We start from the raw sequence: 19,499 nt of genomic DNA on the forward strand, positions 1-19,499 counted from the left end.
CCCAACCTGCACATCCCTGAACACACTTCATTAATATACAGTTTCCTATTCTCAGACCACGAGATAGAAACTAAATGCCAGCAATTCCCAACACGAAAATCAGAGCAAACATCTGGCAATTTCAGTCTGCCACTTGCTCCTCTGGACCTCTATCAATCGCCAACATCTTATGGCATGATCCATGGGCAGTGACCAAACTCAGTTCTCTCCAGTAGGACTTCCAGATTCCCATCAATGAAGCAGGGTGCCTGTTATTCTGTATTTCAACATGTCAAGGGAAAATAAGACAAACACATCCAAAATGACACTTAGCCAATATCTGGTAAGATTCAAGCCATAATACTTGCAAACTTCCTCTGAGCTGCACAATAAATAGAGATTTCTGCACATGCCAATTAGTGGGCTGCCATTATAACTGCTCTAGAATGTTTGTATTTTTCTGATTTCCTTGCAGAAGCTTCTGCCCCTCATGGATCTTGGAGGTCAAAAAGAAAGATGAAAAGAAATGTTTGTAATTCTCCAGTCTTCTGGCACGATTCCTGAAAGATTATAGCCAGTACCTCCGCAAATTCCACTCCTACTTCCTTCAACATCTATGGATGCTTCTCGGTGCTTTGTCAAGTTGAAGTACTGACAACTTATCCAATAAACTCCTCCTTATCAGAATTTCCTCAGCTGTGACCATGGTCTGGGTAGTATCTGTTTTCTCGATAAAGACAGATGTAAAATATTCAATTAATACATCTGCTGTGTCCCCTACTTCCATATGTAAGTCCCCTTTCTGGTTCCAAATTGATTTCTTCTCCTTTTACAATCCTTTCACTGTATATCTGCCAATAGAAAACATTTGGATTCTATTTTATGTTGGTTGCCAATCATATTTCACAATACCACTTTGCTTCTCTTATCTGCTTTTTCATCTTCATTCTGAAGCTTCTGTTTTCAGCTTGGCTCTTAACTGTATTTTCTGCCTGAAACCTGTTAAAAAAAACTTTGTTTTATCTTAATTTATATCTCTTTTTTTCATTCAGAGTTCTGGATTAATTCGCCTCATCTTTCCCTTCAGCAGGGATATCCCTTGACTTTGTGCAAACCATCTCCCTTTTGAAGGTATTTCATTGTTCAGCTACAGATTTTCCTTTGGTTCCAGTCTTTCCAATCTAGCTCTGTACTCAGTTCCATTGAAGTTTCCCACAGTTAATTATTCTTACCCTCAATTGCTTATTCTCTTTTCCAGTATTATTCAAAATACAGTGATCACAAATTTCCCCCACTGACACTTTACTTGGTTCACCTAATTCCTGTGAACTGGGTTAAGATGCGCCTCCTTTCTCATTGGACTTGATATGTGCTGCTGTAGAGAATTCTCCTGAACACAATTAAGCAATGTTTGTCCCCATTTACTCTTTACACCACCAGAATCCCAATCTACATTGGATAATTGAAGTCCCCTATTATAACTGCTCTAGAATGTTTATATTTCACTGATTTCCGTGCAGATTTGCCCCTCTACATCCTTCCCACTGGCTGGTGGCTTATTGTTCTTTGGCACTAGTAAAATCCATTCTGTCCTTGAAACTTTTGGGATATTGTCTTTTTTAAGAACTTCAATGCTATCACCTCTCTCCTTTTCTTCCTTTCCTAGCTTTCCAATATCTTGCATCTAGGAATCTTTAACACCCAGTTCTGCTCTTCCTTGAGACAAATTTTTGTTATAGCAATAACATCAGAATTCCACATGGCAATCTGTGCTGTAGTTCACCAGTCCTAATTAGCATACACTCAAGTATAATCGCTGTAACCTTGCTTTAGAATGCTTTAATTTCTCTTATGTTCTGACTCCGCCTATTAACCAACTACTCTCCATTCTAAATGTCTGTCCCTGTATTTTGCACATCCTACTATTTCTATCTGATAATTTTTCCTGGTTCCTGCACCCCTGCTTATTAAACTTATGAAATGTTTTTGCTGAACACTGAAATGGATCCCACACACAAGTGGGCCATGCCATCAAATCAGCATGGCAGGCTGCAGGAAGTGTTTGTAGATACATTATTAATGTCGCATATTCCATATGCAGTGATGTCAGCACCTGGCATTGGACACTCATTAATTTGTCAGATCCACAATCAATGAGAGTTTAGCCAGACAGAGGGAGCAATGGAGTCAGCAGATCTGGAAATTGGCTATGTTAGCCCCAAAGCCTGAAAATTACTTTAAAGAGATGAGACTCCTTGCAGCTTTTGGTTTGTTACTTTGCAATAATGTGGCACTGCAAACCTGTGTTCCTGTACGTGTGTGGGCACTCTGCCTCACAATAAACACAGCCTTTACTTTAAACCCTCCCCAGTAGCACTAGCAAAATGTTCTCAGTCCCTTCTCTGTCCAGGTGCAGCTTGTCTGGCTTGTACAGGTGCCATCTCCCCAGAGTCAGTCCCAGGAATCTGAATCCCTCCCTCCTGCATCATCTTTCTAGACATGCACTCATCTGTCTTATTTTTCTATTTTTGTACTTGCTTGCAGGTGGCATTGGGGATTATCTAGCATTTACTCCTTTTGAGGTCCTGTTTATTAATTTTCTATCAGACTCCCTAACTTTTGACAGCAAAATCACACAGCCCTTCCTGCCTCTGTAGTTGGTACCAACATTTACCATGACCTCAGACTGATCACCTTCACTCAGAAGAATGGTCTGCACTAGGGAGGGAATATACCATCTTGGAGTCACATCTATTCCCCGAAGACCTGTCTGTTACCTTGATTAACAAATCCCCTATCACTACTGCTCTTCTGTCCTTCTTTTTCCCCTTCTTTAAAGTTGAACCATCCACTGTACCACAGGCCTGCCTCCTGCAGCACTTCTCTGAGAAGCCATTGCTCTCACCAGAATCCAAAACAAGAAAACTGATTAGCAAGAAAAATATTGTCTCATGGCACCTTCCACTATCTGCAAGACTATAGAGTCATAGAATTCCTACAGTGTGGAAGCAGGCCATTCAGCCCATTGGGTCAACAGCAACCCTTCAAAGAGTATCCCATCCACACCCACCCCACCCTTCCCCCACACTATCCCTGAAACCCTACATTTCCCATGGACAATATGGGCAATTTAGTATGGCCAATCCGCCTAACCTGCACATCTTTGGACTGTAAGAGGAAACTGGAGCACCCAGAGGAAACTCACGCAGACACAGGGAAAATGAGCAAACTCTCAATCCAGTCACCCGAGTCTTTTTGACTGTCTGACATTCCCTATTTTGCTCCTTACCCCCATCCTGAGGTGTGACCACCTCTCTAACTGTGCTACACACATGGCTATTGACTTCGAGGTTGCCCTACAGTGAATCCAGCCGCTGCTCAATCTCTGAAATCTGGGGCTCGGGTTTCTGCAGCCTGTATAACCATTTCCTGTTTAACCGTTTCAGAGAACACCTCTGGGACACCCGGACCAACCAACCCAACCACCCTGTGGCTCAACACTTCAACTCCCTCTCCCACTCCATCAAGGATATGCAGGTCTTTGGACTCCTCCATCGCCAGACCACAACAACACGACGGTTGGAGGAAGAGCGCCTCATCTTCCACCTAGGAACCCTCCAACCACAAGGGATGAACTCAGATTTCACCAGTTTCCTCATTTCCCCTCCCCCCACCTTGTCTCAGTCAAATCCATCGAACTCAGCACCGCCTTCCTAACCTGCAGTCTTCTTCCTGACCTCTCTGCCCCCACCCCAGTCTGACCTATCACCCTCACCTTCACCTCTTTCCACCTATCGCATTTCCAACGCCCCTTCCCCCAAGTCCCTCCTCCCTACCTTTTATCTTAGCCTGCTGGACACACTTTCCTCATTCCTGAAGAAGGGCTTATGCCCGAAACGTCGATTCTCCTGTTCCCTGGATGCTGCCTGACCTGCTGCGCTGTTCCAGCAACACATTTTCAGCCCATTTCCTGTTTATGTGCTCACCTAGAATATGTGAAATTTTTGTGACTCCTTACATATCACAATGGGTAATCTCAGTGGTTGAACTGTTCTGTCTTACCTTAAGCCTACATTTGGACTATTTACCATGACTGGAGATCAGAAAGTAGAATTGCTCACCCTTATTCACCAATTACTCCTTGTCCTGTGCCTATAAATTGCACATTCAAGACTGTAAAGACCGAATTATCTTATTTTCTGTATTTTTGATAGTGGACTAAGATGGGGAAAAGCTTGTTTAAAAACAAAGAACTGCGGAAGGAATTACTACACTTTTAAAACAAGTTACTGAAACTCATTGTATGTGGTTTTTACACTGCTGTTTTGTTTAAGTAGTATGAGAAGATGTTTGTGGACAGGATGGTACTGCGGTGTGTGCAGTGAGATTTGGCCAGCAACCAGTAGTTGATTAGTTTGTGCAATTGTGATCAGCCGTGAATGCCAAAGATCATCAACTTTCTGGTACCTAATAACTGAACAGTTTATGGTTTGAATGATACAGGGAGAAGCCTTTGGACTGCCAGAAGGACAGGCTGTTTGTTTGTGTGTGTCTGTCTCTCTTTCAGTCTCTACAGTTAAAAAATACCTGGACCCTAAAATAAAATGGTTATTTGCTCCTATCAGTTGCTGTTAGTTGTTTCTTTTCACTAGTGTACTGTGGATGTGTCGAAAGAAGATTGAAGAACAGAAATCCTGGCAAGCAAAAAGCAATATTTCAAAAAAGAAAATCACATGGTGCGGTGTGACTGAACCATGTTTCACAGTTATTTTCCCTTTTTACATGAAGCCAATGTCTTTTTTGTTTGTCTGTGTATGTATAGAGTCATCGGAAACAAACCCTTCGGTCCAACCCGTCCATGCTGACCAGATATCCCAACCTAATCTATAGTCCCATTAGCCAGCACTTGGTCCATATCCCTCTAAACCCTTCCTATTCATATACCCATCCAGATGCATTTTAAATGTTGCAATTGTACCAGCCTCCACCACTTCTTCTAGCAGCTCATTCCATACATGCACCATGCTCTGCATGAAAAAGTTGCCCCTTAAGTCCCTTTTATATCTTGTCCCTCTCACCCTAAACATATGCCCTCTAGTTCTGGACTCCCCCACCCTAGGGAAAAGACTTTGTCTATTTACTCTGTCCATACCCCTCATGATTTTATAAACATCTATAAGGTCACCCCTCAGCCTATTCAGCCTCTCCCTATAACTCAAATCCTCCAAACATGGCAACACCCTTGTAAATCTTTTCTGAACCCTTTCAGGTTTCACAACATCCAGAGACCGGAATTGCATATAATATTCCAAATGGCCTAACCTACGTCCTGTACAGCCGCAACATGACCTCCTAACTCCTATACTCAATACTCTGACCAATAAAGGAAAGCATACCAAACACCCTCATCACTATTCTATCTACCGGCAACTGGAGCTCTTAACCTGCACTCCAAGGTCTCTGTTCAGCAACACTCCCTTATCAGGATCATACCATTAAATGTATAAGTCCTGCTAAGATTTGCTTTTCCAAAATGCAGCACCTTGCATTTATCTAAATGAAACTCCATCTGCCACTCCTCAGCCCATTGGTTCATCTGATCAACATCCCATTGTAATCTGAGGTAACCTTCTTCGCTGTCCACTACACCTCCAACTTACTAACTATATCTCTTATGCTCACATCCAGATCATTTATATAAATGATGAAAATAGTGGACCCAGCACTGATCTTTGTAGCACTCCACTCGTTACAGGTCTCCAGTCTGAAAAACAACCCACCACCACCACCCTCTGTTTTTACCTTCGAGGCAGTTCTGTATCCAAATGGTTAGTTCGCCCTGTATTCCACAAGGCCTAACCTTGCTAACCAGTCTGCCATGGGGAACCTTGTCGAACGTCTTATTGAAATCCATATGGATCATGTGCATCACTCTGCCCTCATCAATCCTCTTTGTTACTTCTTCAAAACACTCAATCAAGTTCGTGAGACATGATTTCCCACGCACAAAGCCATGTTGACTATCCCTAATCAGTACTTGCATTTCCAAATGCATGTAAGTCCTGACCCTCAGGATTCCATCCAACAACTTGCCCACCACCAACATCAGGCTCACCTGTGTATAGTTCCCTGGCTTGTCTTACCACCTTTCTTAAATAGTGGCACCACATTAGCAACCTCCAGTCTTCCAACACCTCACGTGTGACTATCGATGATACAAATATCTCACCAAGGGGCCCAGCAATCACATCCCTAGCTTCCCACAGAACTCTAGGGTACACCTGATCAGGTCCTGGGGACTTATCCACCTTTATGTGTTTTGAGATATCCACCACCTCCTCCTCTGTAATATGGACATTTTTCAAGATGTCACCATCTATTTCCCTACATTCTATATCTTCCATATCCTTCTCCACAGTAAACACTGCTGCAAAATACTCATTTAGTACCTCCCCCACCTCCTGTAGCTCCACACAAAGATTGCCTTGCTGGTCTTTGAGCGGCCATATTCTCTCACTAGTTACCCCTTTTGTCCTTAATATATTTGTAAAAATCCTTTGGATTCTCCTTCACCTTATTTGCCAAAGCTATCTCACGTCCCCTTTTTGCCCTCCTGATATCCCTCTTGAGTATATTCCTACTGTCCTTATACTCTTCTAAGGATTCACTCAATATCTCCTGTCCATATCTGACATATGCTTCCTTCTTTTCCTTAACTAAACCCTCAATTTCTCTATTTATCCAACATTCCCGACACCAACCAGCCTTTCCTTTCACCCTAACAGGAATATACTGTCTCATTTTTGAAGGCGTCCCATTTTCCAGCCATCCCTTTATCTGCAAACATGTGCCTTCATTCAGCTTTTGAAAGTTCTTGACTAATACCGTCAAAATTAGCCTTCCTCCAGAATCAGAAAGTTTTCTTGTACACACTTAACAAATTCCTTTCCATCTAAGCTGTTATTGCTATGGCAGTCCCAGTCTATGTTTGGAAAGCTAAAATCCCCTTCTATAACTACCCTATTATTCTTACAGATAACTGAAATCTCCTTACAAATTTGTTTCTCAATTTCCCGCTGACTATTAGGGAGTCTATAATACAATCCCAATAAGGTGATCATCCCTTTTTCATTTCTCAGTTCCACGTGAATAACTTCCCTGGATTTATTTCCAGGAATATCCCCCCTCAGTACAGCTATAACGCTATCCGTTATCAAAAATCCCCCTCCCCTTCCTGTCTTGCCTCCCTTTCTGTCTTTCCTGTAGTATTTGTATCCTGGAACATTAAGCTGCCAGTCCTGTCCATCCGTGAGCCATTTTTCTGTCATCGCTATGATATCCTGGATAAATGCAGTGATGCATTTTGGAAGGTCGAACTCAAATGCTGAATATAGGATTAAAGACAGGATTCTTGGCAGTGTGGAGGTACAGAGGGATCTTGGTGTGCAAGTACATAGATCCCTCAAAGTTGCCACCCAAGTGGATAGGGTTGTTAAGAAAGCATATGGTGTTTTGGCTTTCATTAACAAGGGGATCAAGTTTAAGAGCTGCAAGGTTTTGCTGCAGCTCTACAAGTCCCTGGTGAGACCACACTTGGAATACTGTGTCCAGTTCTGGTCGCCTTACTATAGGAAAGATACAGGGGCTTTGGAGAGGGTGCAAAGAAGGTTTACCAGGATGCTGCCTGGACTGGAGGGCTTGCCTTATGAAGAAAGGTTGAATAAGCTCAGACTTTTCTCTCTGGAGAGAAGGAGGAAGAGAGGAGACCTGATTGAGGTGTACAAAATATTGAGAGGAATAGATAGAGTCAATAGCCAGAGACCTTTTCCCAGGGCAGGATTGACTGGTACGAGAGTCATAGCTTGAAAATATTAGGAGGAAGGTATAAAGGAGACATCAGAGGCAGGTTCTTTACGCAGAGAGTTGTGAATGCATGGAATGCATTGCCAACTGTGGTGGTGGAAGCAGAGTCATTGGGGACATTTCAGTGACTGCTGGACATGCACATGGATAGCAGTGAGTTGAGGGTTGCGTAGGTTAAGATACTATATTTTACATTAGGATTAAATCTCAGCACAACATCGAGGGCCAAAGGTCCTGTTCTGTGCTGTACTTTTCTGTGTGCTATGCTCTATCCCAGACCCATGTTACTAACCATGCCCTGAATTCACCTGCCTTCCCTGTTCGGTCTCTTGCATTTAATTCATCGGTCCTACCTTGTTCTCTGCTTTGTCCCTGCCTGCCCTGACTGTTTGACTTGCTTCTTCTCAACTGTACCAGCCTCAGATTGATCTCTTTCCTCACTATCTCCCTGGGTCCCACACCACCCTCCCACCTTACTAGTTTAAATCCTGCCGAGCAGCTCTAGCAAATCTCCCTGCAAGTATACTAGTAACCTTCCAATTCAGGTGCAATCCATCCTTCTTGTACAGGTCACTTCTACCCCAGAAGAGAATCCAATGATCTAACAATGTGAACCCTTCTCCCATGCACCAGCTCCTCAGCCATGCAGTCATCTACTCTATTCTCCTATTCCTGCCCGCACTAGCTCGTAGCACTGGGAGTAATCCAGATATTACTACCCTTCAGGACCTCCTTTTTAAATTCCTGCCTAACTTTCTATAATCTCCCTTCAGAATCTCATCCTTTTCCCTTCCTATGTCATTATGTGTTTACAGGATTTTACAAAGGAGTCAGAGTTTTAACCTGTACAGCCATATGTTGATAATCTGGAGTTATTTAGTTGTAATTAGAGTTTACTTACTTGTAATAAAAGTAGTTCTTCTTAAATTCAGGAACCTGGTCAGTGTTTTCTGTTAAGTTGATTTCATTGGGCAGGTAGATCAGAGACTTTGCATGCTTTGATTAAATAATTTACTTCTGTGGTGACCATGGGAGTGGTGGGGCTTGATAATCAGAGCACTTTCCCAAATGAGTCATAACTTGAGATTGGGGGCTTGTGTCTGGATTATTTTTAAACCGCAACAACAAGGATTTGGGTGTGGTATCTGTAAGTGAAAACAGGAGAGAAAATATTAGCTTTACTGCAAATAAAAAATGGCACTGGAAATTCTAAAGGATTTCCTAAAATTTGTCCCTGATGGTCTGAAGTGAACTTCTCAAAATCAAGTTGCTTGGATATTGGCTTTCTCTGCTAAAGCTAAGAAGGCAAACATAATTTAAGTATTAGCATAGCATTTGGGTTTAGTAGAAATACAAGCGAGACCAGGTACTCTGGGGTAGTGAAAACTTGGAGTCAGGTGATATTCAGTTACAGTTTAAGTAAATTGAGCATGAAAAAAAGATTTAAAAGTTTTAAACTGGCTAAATTTATGCTCTTATTCCTTTAGTTTTACACTCTCAGCCCATCTGCCACTGAAACTCTCAATCAGGTCTCTATCTGAGTTTGGAATGCTGCTCTGTCAAACATCCCATTCCACACCAAGCACTGCTTGTTCATCACATCTCACTTCAATGAATTTCACTGAGTCTCAGTTCCCCAGAATTAAGTTTGTATCCTTGTGTTTAAATACCTTCTTTTTGTTCTTCCGCCATATTTCAGTATCCCCGCTACCATCCCTACCCCCATCTTCTTTATATATCTAATTTTGAACTGTTGCTCATGCCCTTAACTGTTCACCTTACATTTGCTGCTTTTAAGCTTTCATTTGTCTAGGCCCTACTGTTTGGAACTCCCCCTCTAAAACTTATGTCTCTATACCTCCCTCTTCCAACTTCTTAATGAAGCTTTGGTCCTTTAGCTTGGCATTTCTTGGATTTACATGTCTGTTAAGCATTTGTAAATGTTTTCTGCCATACCAAAGCACATTATCAAAGTGAGGAGGGGGAATATATTTGAAAGAATGTACAATAATGTAAAATCTTGAGAACTGAATAAGTGTGTTCACTTCTACAGATCAGCTCACCATTCATGTAGATCATGGTTGATCTATACTTCAATTCAATTCAATATTTCTTTGTTCCCTGTCCATTGACATCTTTACCCAAAAACATCAGTCACATTTATGATCATTTAATTATCCAGGATTAGCAGCTTTGCTATTTTTTAAATCATATAATGACCCCAGTAATAGGACCTATGCATTTAAATAGTTGGAGGGAGTTAGCTAAACTTCTTACTTCTGTTTTTGAGGAGAGTATCCTGCCACTCATGAATTTAATGATCAGCTGTACATCTGCAATACTAAATTAGATCGCTCCCAAATTCGATCCATAATCTATGCTGAGTTAGCCCATTTCAGCCAAAGTAGCAATGCAGACAATATGCAACTTGTCTCAGCATTCTTGGAAGTACAACATCAACTCAGGTTCCTGCTGTGATTGCTATCCATTAAATGCTACTCAAAGTACCACCATTTATTGACGTTTGGCAAGAATAGGTTAACTTAGGCTTGGGTAAGATGCCACCATATTCAAAAAGGTTGCAAACACAATTTTGTTCTCGGATCATACGTGAAGAATAAGTACTCAGCTAAATTTTATCATTGGCAATGTGGCTTAATTGTCACTCCCAAGGGACTGCATCCCAGAATTAGTCACCTTGAGGGCTGTAGAGCCAGAACATGGAATAAAGTGTTTTCCATAACGTTGTTCATAATATAGATAAAAGAAAAAAAAGCTGTAGGATGAATCTCACATTTAAAGCGGGGAATTTATATCTTGAAACTCCTTGCATGTGTAGATGTGATGGCATCAATTGCTTTAGCTTTGATACCACAGTAGCTGGGACAGTGAGAAAATGGGATACTGGAAATCAAGATGGATCTTTCAAGAAAACTTTTCAAATTAATTAGCGGAATAACAACCAATCCAGAGCATACAGCTTATTGTGAATGCACACTTTGAAAAAGAATGTGCACACAAAAACTATAGAAACATAGCAACATCAAAAATTTGGCCGCCCTTCAAGCCTGCTCCATCGTTCAATGTGATCATGGCTACTCAGTATCCTATTTCCGCTTTCACCCCATATTGTTTGTTTGCTTTAGGTTTAAAAACTATATGTCCAATGTGAATTTGTGATGTTGGGATAATTTTGTTTACAGACTGTTTTAAAATGGTGTCAAACCTTGGGAGTCTTGAGTTTGAAAGAATTATGGGATTATCGAAAAAAAGCAAGCAGGATTGTGAAGCCTGAGATTGTGAAGTTGATAGGGAACAGGGTGGAGATGGTAAAGGAAGTGTTACATGAGAGAAGCACTAGACTACAAATAAAGTAAGAGGATCAACCTTTTCAAAGCATCAGCAATGTCAAGGGCAATTAGGAATAGGCAACGAAATGCCTACATCCCACAAGTTAATTTTTTTAAAAAGCCTCTATAAATCAAAATAAAGCAATGTTGCAGTATACTTATTTTCAGCACTTGTTGTAGTTTTATAAAGGACAACAATTCAGAGGCAATAGGTAGAAATCAGCAATATGAACCTATATACTGCCTTATTGGAGCATTTCTGTTTTACTTGTTTCAGTGAGATGACATTGTGGCAAAGCTTCCAAATGTCAAATTGGAAACAGGCAAATGCAGCTTTATCTTCACCACAAACAATAGGATTTCAGAAAGCAGGAAGAATAGATTTTCTGGCTAATATTTATCAATGAGAAAAATTGTTAAAACAAATTATTATTGTGTATTTCATTTAGTTTGTGAAATCTTACTGTTGTGTCTGTATACAGCAGTAACTATGTCAATAGTACTTTAATGCTGTGAAGCACTTAAGATATCATGGGGACAAATAAAAACATTCTGTTTCCGTCTACAGATTCTGTCTCACCTGCTGAGTATTTCCAGCATTTTTTTGTTTTTATATGAGGAGTTTTCCTTAAAAGCCTGATTAAAGTAAAAGCAGTTGACAGCCCAAAGATACTGCATCATTTTTTCTAGACAGCCTGCTAAATGACTCAAAAATTTAAATATACATTTCTAAAAGACCTGGATGGGTGAAAGTAGTTGATCAAAAATGCTGATACTCAAATTCTTTAAAAGCAGCATTGCAGTTGGAAAAATCAATTTCAAAAATACCAACGCCATACTCGTTTTAAATAAAGGTATTTAATATCTGCACCACGCATTGGAAGAACCATAGTAGGATATTGTGTTGTGTTTTAGGCACCATGTTGTAAATTTACGAGGATGACAAATTATAGTTATCACAAGAAACGGGAAAACTGGGATTGTGTTTGCTGCAGCAGAGAAAGTTCAGGAGAATCTAACAATAATCGTTTAAAGGACACATAATGAAGGATTATTGCTGGTCAGCGAATCGAAAGCAAGAAACAAAAAAAACAGTACCAGAAAGTTAAATCAATGGTTAGAGAAATGTAATGCAGAGCATTATTGGTATAGTTATGTATAATAATGAGTGGCCATTGAGCTGAGTCAGTTATGACATTGAAGAGGTTGGCGGAGTGGGGGAAAGATGAGATAAATGCTTGGAGAAAATAATGTTTACATAGCACAAGTAAAACAGGGTAGGGGATTGAATTAGGGTGGATGTTATCTTCAATGCAAGGAGCTGGCACCTGCACAAAGTCCAAGCTGCCTTACTTTTTAAATTATGCATGATCCTATTGCATAGTTTTATGCAACGTCTTAAGAAGATTGCGGTGCATCGAGGAGAGGTGGTGAAAAATTGTCATTCTAAACAAGCCGCCTTTAACCCTCCCTCCTAGCATTGTTTGTTCAGAGCTGTGATACTGCTTACTGCTGGGTGTGTTAAGTGCCCTCTTTGCCCCTCTGCTGTATCTCGACACACGTGTAGCATTGCGCAAAAGACACAAAAAAATGGCAAGATCCCTTGACAACAAGCTCCGTCCCAAGACATAGATAGACGGAGGTGGGTGGGGATTACTCATTTTGGGGTAGGAGGGCTTGACAAGATTGCTGCAGCGCAGATAGATGGGGGGGGGGGGGGGGGGGGAGAGAGAAAGAAAGAGCGCCTTTTCTCGCCTCTAATGTACATAATCGATTTAATACGTCAATCATGCCGCCGTTGCCCGGGCAGCGCCTGACGTCATCCCGCCCTGCAGCCCATTGGAGGAAACCCCGTCGCGGCCGGAGAATCCACTCAGGAATCAGCTGAGAGGGAAAGGGGGAGAGGAAAAAAAATCCCGCCCGCCCGCCCGCACCAATCAGCTCCACCCAGTGTGAAGTGAAGTGAAGTGAATCGGCGGCAGCTCCTCCTCATTCCACTCACTTAGCGACAGAGTCACCGTTAGAGGCTCACTTGGACCGACACAGGTATCATAAATTTGAGGGAGATAGATCTAAATGTCAAAAGGGGGAAAAAATACAGAAACAGTATACACGAACGGCGGGTGTATTTTTTTGGATCCTCATTGTTTTTTCATTCAGGAGGTAGATATGGGGTGGGGGAGAAAAAAACAAGAATCCGGATAGTCGGTAAATGGAGGCTTTGTACCGGGGGCGGGCCGAGCCGAGGAGGAGGGAAGCTGCCGCTTTTTGTGTGGCTCTCCATAGACCAGGGGAGAGAGAGGGAGAAGGTACAGGCCCCCGCGGGTTGTTAAACTGACCACCCACCCATCCCCCGGCGGCTCTGAGGGGAAGTGGAGACCCTCCTCTTTCCCTCTCCTCCTCCATCCACACGACCCACCGATAATATTGTCCCGGATACCGAGGCGGGCACTGCTCGCTCCTCGCTCGGTACGTTTTTTTCCAGTTATTAATTGGGGCGTTTTTTTAAAAACTATCTCCCTTTTTCTTCACTCCCCCTCCTCCCGTTGTGGGGTGGGGGGCGTGGGTTGGAGGGCGAGTCTTATCGGTTAATAGCATGAGCTTTTAAAAATAAATTAAATCTTTCCATAGGTATGAGTATCCAACTAGTAAAGTCTTTATTTCTAATGGGATAGGAGGTATTTTATCTTCACGCTGGTTGATTTATTAAGATAAGTCGTAACCATTTTTCTTTCTTTCTCCCCCCCCCCCTCCATTTTTTTTGCACACTGTTCAGAGACCGACAGCCAAGCCAGACCGAGACGAGAGAAAAGACCATCCTCCTTTCCCCTCCCTCTTTCTCTCTCTCTCTCCCCTCTCTCGCTCAATCACTCCAATCTCTCTCTCTCTCGTGTACACGAATTCACTCTCTTCCTCATCCCCACCTCCGGGACCAACATGGACAAGAACGAGCTGGTGCAGAAAGCCAAGTTGGCCGAGCAGGCCGAGCGCTACGACGACATGGCGGCCTCGATGAAAGCGGTCACCGAGCAGGGCCTGGAGCTCTCCAACGAGGAGCGCAACCTGCTGTCGGTCGCGTACAAGAACGTGGTCGGGGCCCGGCGCTCCTCTTGGCGGGTCATCTCCAGCATCGAGCAGAAGACCGAGAGCAACGAGAAAAAGCAGCAGATGGCCCGGGAATACCGGGAGAAAATCGAGGCCGAGCTGCGGGACATCTGCAATGATGTACTGGTGAGGAAGGGGGAGGGGGGGAGGAAAAGGGGTTTACATAACCCCCTGGTGTGGGATGTAAACTTGCGTTTACATTGCCGAAATTTATCTTAAATATTCATTGTCCTATTCGAGTATCAATGGGGGGGGGGGGGGAGAGAAAAGAGGTGGAGGGTTGAATCCTTTCTCCCATCAACTTATCTGCATTTCTTTATATACTTAAAACATCTAAGGCACAGGGCAGGTCGCCATTTATAATCTTGCACCCCTCGTATTTTAATTAAATCTTGATTTTTTTCCTCAAAATGGGAGGGGGTTCTTGATTTTCTTCAGGGTAAAGGGAGGAGACAGGCGACTTCTTAGTTTCGATTTCGTATAATGGTCTGGAAATGTTGCGGCCTGCGTTGTTTTATATGTTCAATTTCTGTCTCTCCTCTACCGTCTCGTTTCCCTTTCTAAATGGAGGAAATCTGCGGTGGTTCAGTGAGATCTTCGAATCCAGCTCAGAGGGCGGGGGTGGGGAAGTGAGATGTTACAATCCTTATTATCCAGCCACCGCAGCATTTATTTGTCTCCGCTTTGACCTTGTTCCTGTCAATCTAATAATTTAACGGTTCCTGCAAGAAACCTGATGCTGGGCTCGATATTAGATTATTTTTTGGTGGTGGGGAGATTCTGGATTAGGTGAATGAAACGCAGCCAGTTCGTTTTGGGCGTTGCCAGTATTTCGTCTTGCTGCTGGTCCAGGCCTTGCAGTAAACCGCCTCCCGGCCATGGTTTTACGCTTTACTTGCTTTTCTCCAATTCAAATGTTTTTCCCTTTTTTTGGAAGAAATTAGATACCTGAGCCTCGACCCTAGCGATGATACTTTCGCTATTTAATCGGATTGGGTTTATGTACACGCACATCTACCTCCTTGTTTAACCTCGCATCTTGGTTGCGTTTTATTTTTGAAATGTTTGACTGTTTTACTGGCTGGGTTCGGCGGTTTGGGAGTCTTTGAAAGCTGCTGATTACCAGTCACCCTAAGAGAAATGGTTGTGACAACGGGCTATTACGGCTAGGGAGCTATTGCAAATTGTTAATTTGTTTAATCACTGGTTTGTAATCTGGGAAAGGGTGGGGATAGGGGAGGTGACTTTGCAGCTGCCTCGTTTCTTTATTAGAGGATTCAGGTGAACTTTTCCTTGTAGGGTTGTTGTTGCAGCTGGGGAGAGAGGCAGGAATTCTTGCATCATGAAGTCATTTCCTGCTGCTTCCCCTGCATTATCCCTGATTTTCGCTGTAATATGTAGTGCTAGAATCGATTTTCAATAGCTAACTGCAGCACTTGCAAAGTGAGGAGACATTTGAAGACTTAACCAACAAGTTCCCTATCAGTTCTAATTCTAGACACTTGCATCTGCGATTTCAGAAGATCTGAGGAGTTAGTACACAGGCTGACAATACTACTTGTTTTCTAATTTAGTTTCTTGCTGTTCAGTTTCAAGCAATTATGATTAATGCTGCTTTGGACCTAAACCTGGAACAATGCAATTGCCAATTACATGTAGTTTGGATTTCTTAAAACCCCATTTAGTGACAGCATTTGGCTTGTGGCTCATTGGCACTTTTTTAAAAAAAAATGCTGTGTTCATGTATAACTTAATTATTGCGCTTTTTAAAAAAAAGTCTTGAAATCAACTGTTAGCTAGAATAGTAAAACAAATGTTCAGTATGTTGAGCAAATTTCAAGTTATGCTTAGCCAAAGTTTCTGGTTAACACTGTACCATTTTAGATGCTGTTTTGATTAGTACAGCACCTAGGAAAGCACTGCTTGATTCTTAGCTACATCATTCAGATAAGGTTTCAAATTGGTTGTCATAATTATTCTGTTTTTTCTTGGCTCGAAGAAAGTGGTCTTAAACAATGTTTGTTACAGTAGCCAAGCAAGAATTCTATTTTTGATTTCATAGCTACAGGTTGTTTTGACCACCGTTATTGAAAGATTTGTCATTATTTGATTCTGGTGTTTTCATTTGTTTTCCTGCTTGGAGGAATTTTGTGCATCTTTAAATTTACTGAAATAGAAATTTGAAAAAGAATACTGATTAAGTATTGAGTAATTTAAAATAATTTGGTTCCACTGTTGTAGCATTTAGCCAATTAGCTTGAGCTTAGCTTTCTTCTGCTTCCCTAGGCCACCCTCTGATTCGATCAAACAATGTCTAATATGCACCTCAACCCGGTTTACTGTTGGTTCATAATATTTAATACCTGTATCTAAAGCTTTTTTGGTTACTAAATTTCAATGGTCTCCACTTCTGTAACCTTTTTGACGCGTTCTGAATTTCTGCTAACCTTTGTGAAAACTTGGAATTTTTCAGTTCACTTAAAGTATTGGGTTCTGTGCAGTTGCAACTGCCACTTTATTATTCTGGTGAATCTATCTGCATTGATGTGCTCTTAAATCAGCTTTTTTAAAAATTCAAATGAGTGAGTTTTTTTGAGCAAACCTAAATTCTACATGGGGTTAAATCTTGAAATTGGGCTTGTCAATCTTGGTAAATGTTAATCAACTTATGGGGCTATATTATTTGGCACCCCTCTACCAGCTTCCTTCTTAGCATTTTTTTTTCCTTTTTTTTTGCTGCATGCTGAGGACACTTATAAAGTCGTGACTGACATCTGGTGAATCTTTTTTTATTACCTTGCTGAACTTGCTGTTTTTACTTTGGATTATCTGTAACTAAGACCAAGAATCTTGGTTGAATTAAGTAAAATTATACTCATAGTGAGATTTCTCAGCCATGAGTTTGGCTAAATCTTGCAATTTTAACCAAAATACTGAATTCAGATAGATTTTTTTTTTCCCCCCTTAGTTCCCAAGCTGGGGCAATTTTAAGCAATTCACTTAAACATTTTATATAGTGTGACGCTAATTTTGGATGTTCCCATATACACATTACAGTAACTCCCTGTTCTGAAACCTCTGGGTTAGTTCTGTAAAATAGAGCTAGCTTGCTTTGTGTATCTGCCAATCCTGCAGTTATCCAGGTTTTGAAGATTGATATACCCCAACTTCACTGCAGTCTTGAAACTCGCCTTTTCAATATGTGCATTTACCGAACAAAATGGGCAGGGAGTACTTTGTTCGGATAATGGATAGCGTTTTTATGGGACCTTGATCTTGTTCAGATAATTTGAACTTCGGATAGTTGATCAGATAATTGCAGTTCTGTATATAGTATTTTTAACTTCATTGAATATTTCCCATAGTTTTGGGGTAACGTGAAACCCAACTTGATGTTGAGTCAAAGTAAGACAAACTAAGGTAAGCTTGGCTACAGGTAGATTTTAAAGTCTTTTTAAGAAGAGTTGGGCTAATGGAGAGAATTCATGCAGCGTACTAGTCTTATTAATAGGGTAGAAAAGCACGGACTTTGGTTAAACCCACGCATAACACTGGTGTGGCCACAACTAGAATATTGTATCAGTTGTGGGCTTTGGTTTCAAGAAGGCTATGAAAGTATAATGCAGAAAAGTTGTGTAAGTGGCTCTCATTATGAGGAGCTTCACTTCCACTGATGGAACAGTTGGGATTTTTTTTCTTTGTAGAATAGAAACTTGATAGGAGATTTTATGTCCTTGTGTTTGGACAAAGTTGTGGAAAGCTGCTTATATTGGAAGAATTAAGAATAAGTGAATACAGATTTGGGGTGCTTAGTAGAAGAAGCAATGAAGCATGAAGAACATAAACACTTGCGAATAGGTTCTGGAAATGGACTGATTTGTGGAGAGCCTTTCCATTGAGGCTTTTGAGAAAGATCACTATCTGAAAAGGAAAAAATTGAGCAGAACTATTGCATGAGATGATTTGCTCCTTTGGATAACCAGCGCAGCCATGACAAACTGGATGTCCTCCTGTGCCACTGTATTGTGAAAATTCATAGCGATGGAAGTATTTGATACTTGAAAGTTGATTTAAATTTAAGGACTTTGAAGATGAAGGGTAGGTGGTTGGTTGAGCTTGACAGTTGTCAACAGCAGAGGTGCTCAGGTGGCTTTTGTATTCTCCTGTTCTGTTTTGAATATAGTCTAGGAGTTAGATGCCAAGTTCACTGAGGAATGGCTTTAGTACAGGTGATTGTGCTGCCTTTCAGTAACTGGGGAAGTGGATAGCAGTGGCACTTTCAACTGAACTGATCAATCTTTGACATTTGAGCTTGGCTTAGGTGAGGCAGGTAAAGAGCCATTGGTTAATTTTTTTCTTTAAAGTAATGCAGATCTTATGGATAGCTAATGCCTTCATCTTTTGAATTTTAGCTGTGTTGGCAGATCTGTTTTAAGTTGAAGACAATACGGTGTGTTGGAAATCTGAAACAATGTTGGAGGAACTCCGATCTGGCAGCATTTGAGGAGAGAAACAGTTAACATTTGAATTTGGTAGACTCTTCAGAACTGTCTTTGGCTGTTAAATAGAAGCCTGGTGCAATCTTGTGGACATGTAAAAGATTACGTGGTGCTATTTCTGAAGCCATCCTGGCAGCTATCTTCCATCAGCCAACTTACCAAAAACATCTCATTCTGTTGTAGGATTTTCTCATGCAAATTGGTGTGGTCGTCTTCTACAGTAGCTGAACATCATTGACTATAGAAAATGCTATGACTCCTTGATGTTGTGAAAGGTCCTGTAGAAATCAAAGTGCTTGTTAAAACAGTTGCAGTGCTCCTTGATCTGAAGAATGAAGATGACCATTACAATGGGTAGCACCAGAAAAGATGATGCTTAACATTTTATTATGGGTACAGGAGTTGATGTGATGGAGTGGTTAAGCAGATTAACAACTACAGAAATAAATGGTGAATGTGTTTGGAGTTGGGCAGAACAGCCTGTTTCCACACTTTTTAAATGCTGGTAAATGTCTAAAATGAGAATTGTCTTTGTGCTAATGTGCAGTGTACATCCTAGAATTGTTACTGAAACTGTAGTATAAATTCTGTTCAGAGTGGATCCATGTTATATTTTTATATCACATTTGTTTGAACAATTTCTTGGAAGTATTTGCCCATAAGTTGGGGGGAAGCATAGAACGTATCTATGACTTTGGCCATT

General features: G+C 41.4%; 1 protein-coding gene and 1 long non-coding RNA gene across 3 annotated transcripts in view; one reads left to right on the forward strand and one right to left on the reverse strand.

The window, feature by feature from the left end:
• Positions 1–12,754, reverse strand: part of LOC148150155 (uncharacterized) — a 39,348-nt gene extending 26,594 nt beyond the window's left edge. Inside the window, exons 1-2 of the long non-coding RNA XR_015756976.1 lie at positions 12,703–12,754; positions 8,744–8,987 (exon numbers count right to left, since the gene is read on the reverse strand). This is a non-coding gene — a long non-coding RNA (uncharacterized LOC148150155). The remainder of the gene's footprint in view (positions 1–8,743; positions 8,988–12,702) is intronic.
• A 341-nt stretch (positions 12,755–13,095) lies between these two features.
• LOC122549153 (14-3-3 protein beta/alpha-1) overlaps positions 13,096–19,499 on the forward strand; it is a 29,267-nt gene continuing 22,863 nt past the window's right edge. The window contains exons 1-2 of one of the 2 annotated variants that reach the window (XM_043688498.2): positions 13,096–13,238; positions 13,969–14,423. In XM_043688498.2, coding sequence (XP_043544433.1) covers positions 14,130–14,423 — 294 coding nt within the window. In that variant the 5' untranslated portion in view covers positions 13,096–13,238; positions 13,969–14,129. Of the gene's footprint in view, positions 13,239–13,531; positions 13,662–13,968; positions 14,424–19,499 lie in introns of those variants that run through there. The other variant, XM_043688499.2, reaches the window with a different exon arrangement.

The sequence above is a fragment of the Chiloscyllium plagiosum genome, unplaced genomic scaffold, assembly GCF_037043375.1.
Source record: "Chiloscyllium plagiosum isolate Xiang-an unplaced genomic scaffold, Cpla_swu_hap1 HiC_scaffold_4, whole genome shotgun sequence".
Lineage (NCBI taxonomy): Eukaryota > Metazoa > Chordata > Chondrichthyes > Orectolobiformes > Hemiscylliidae > Chiloscyllium > Chiloscyllium plagiosum.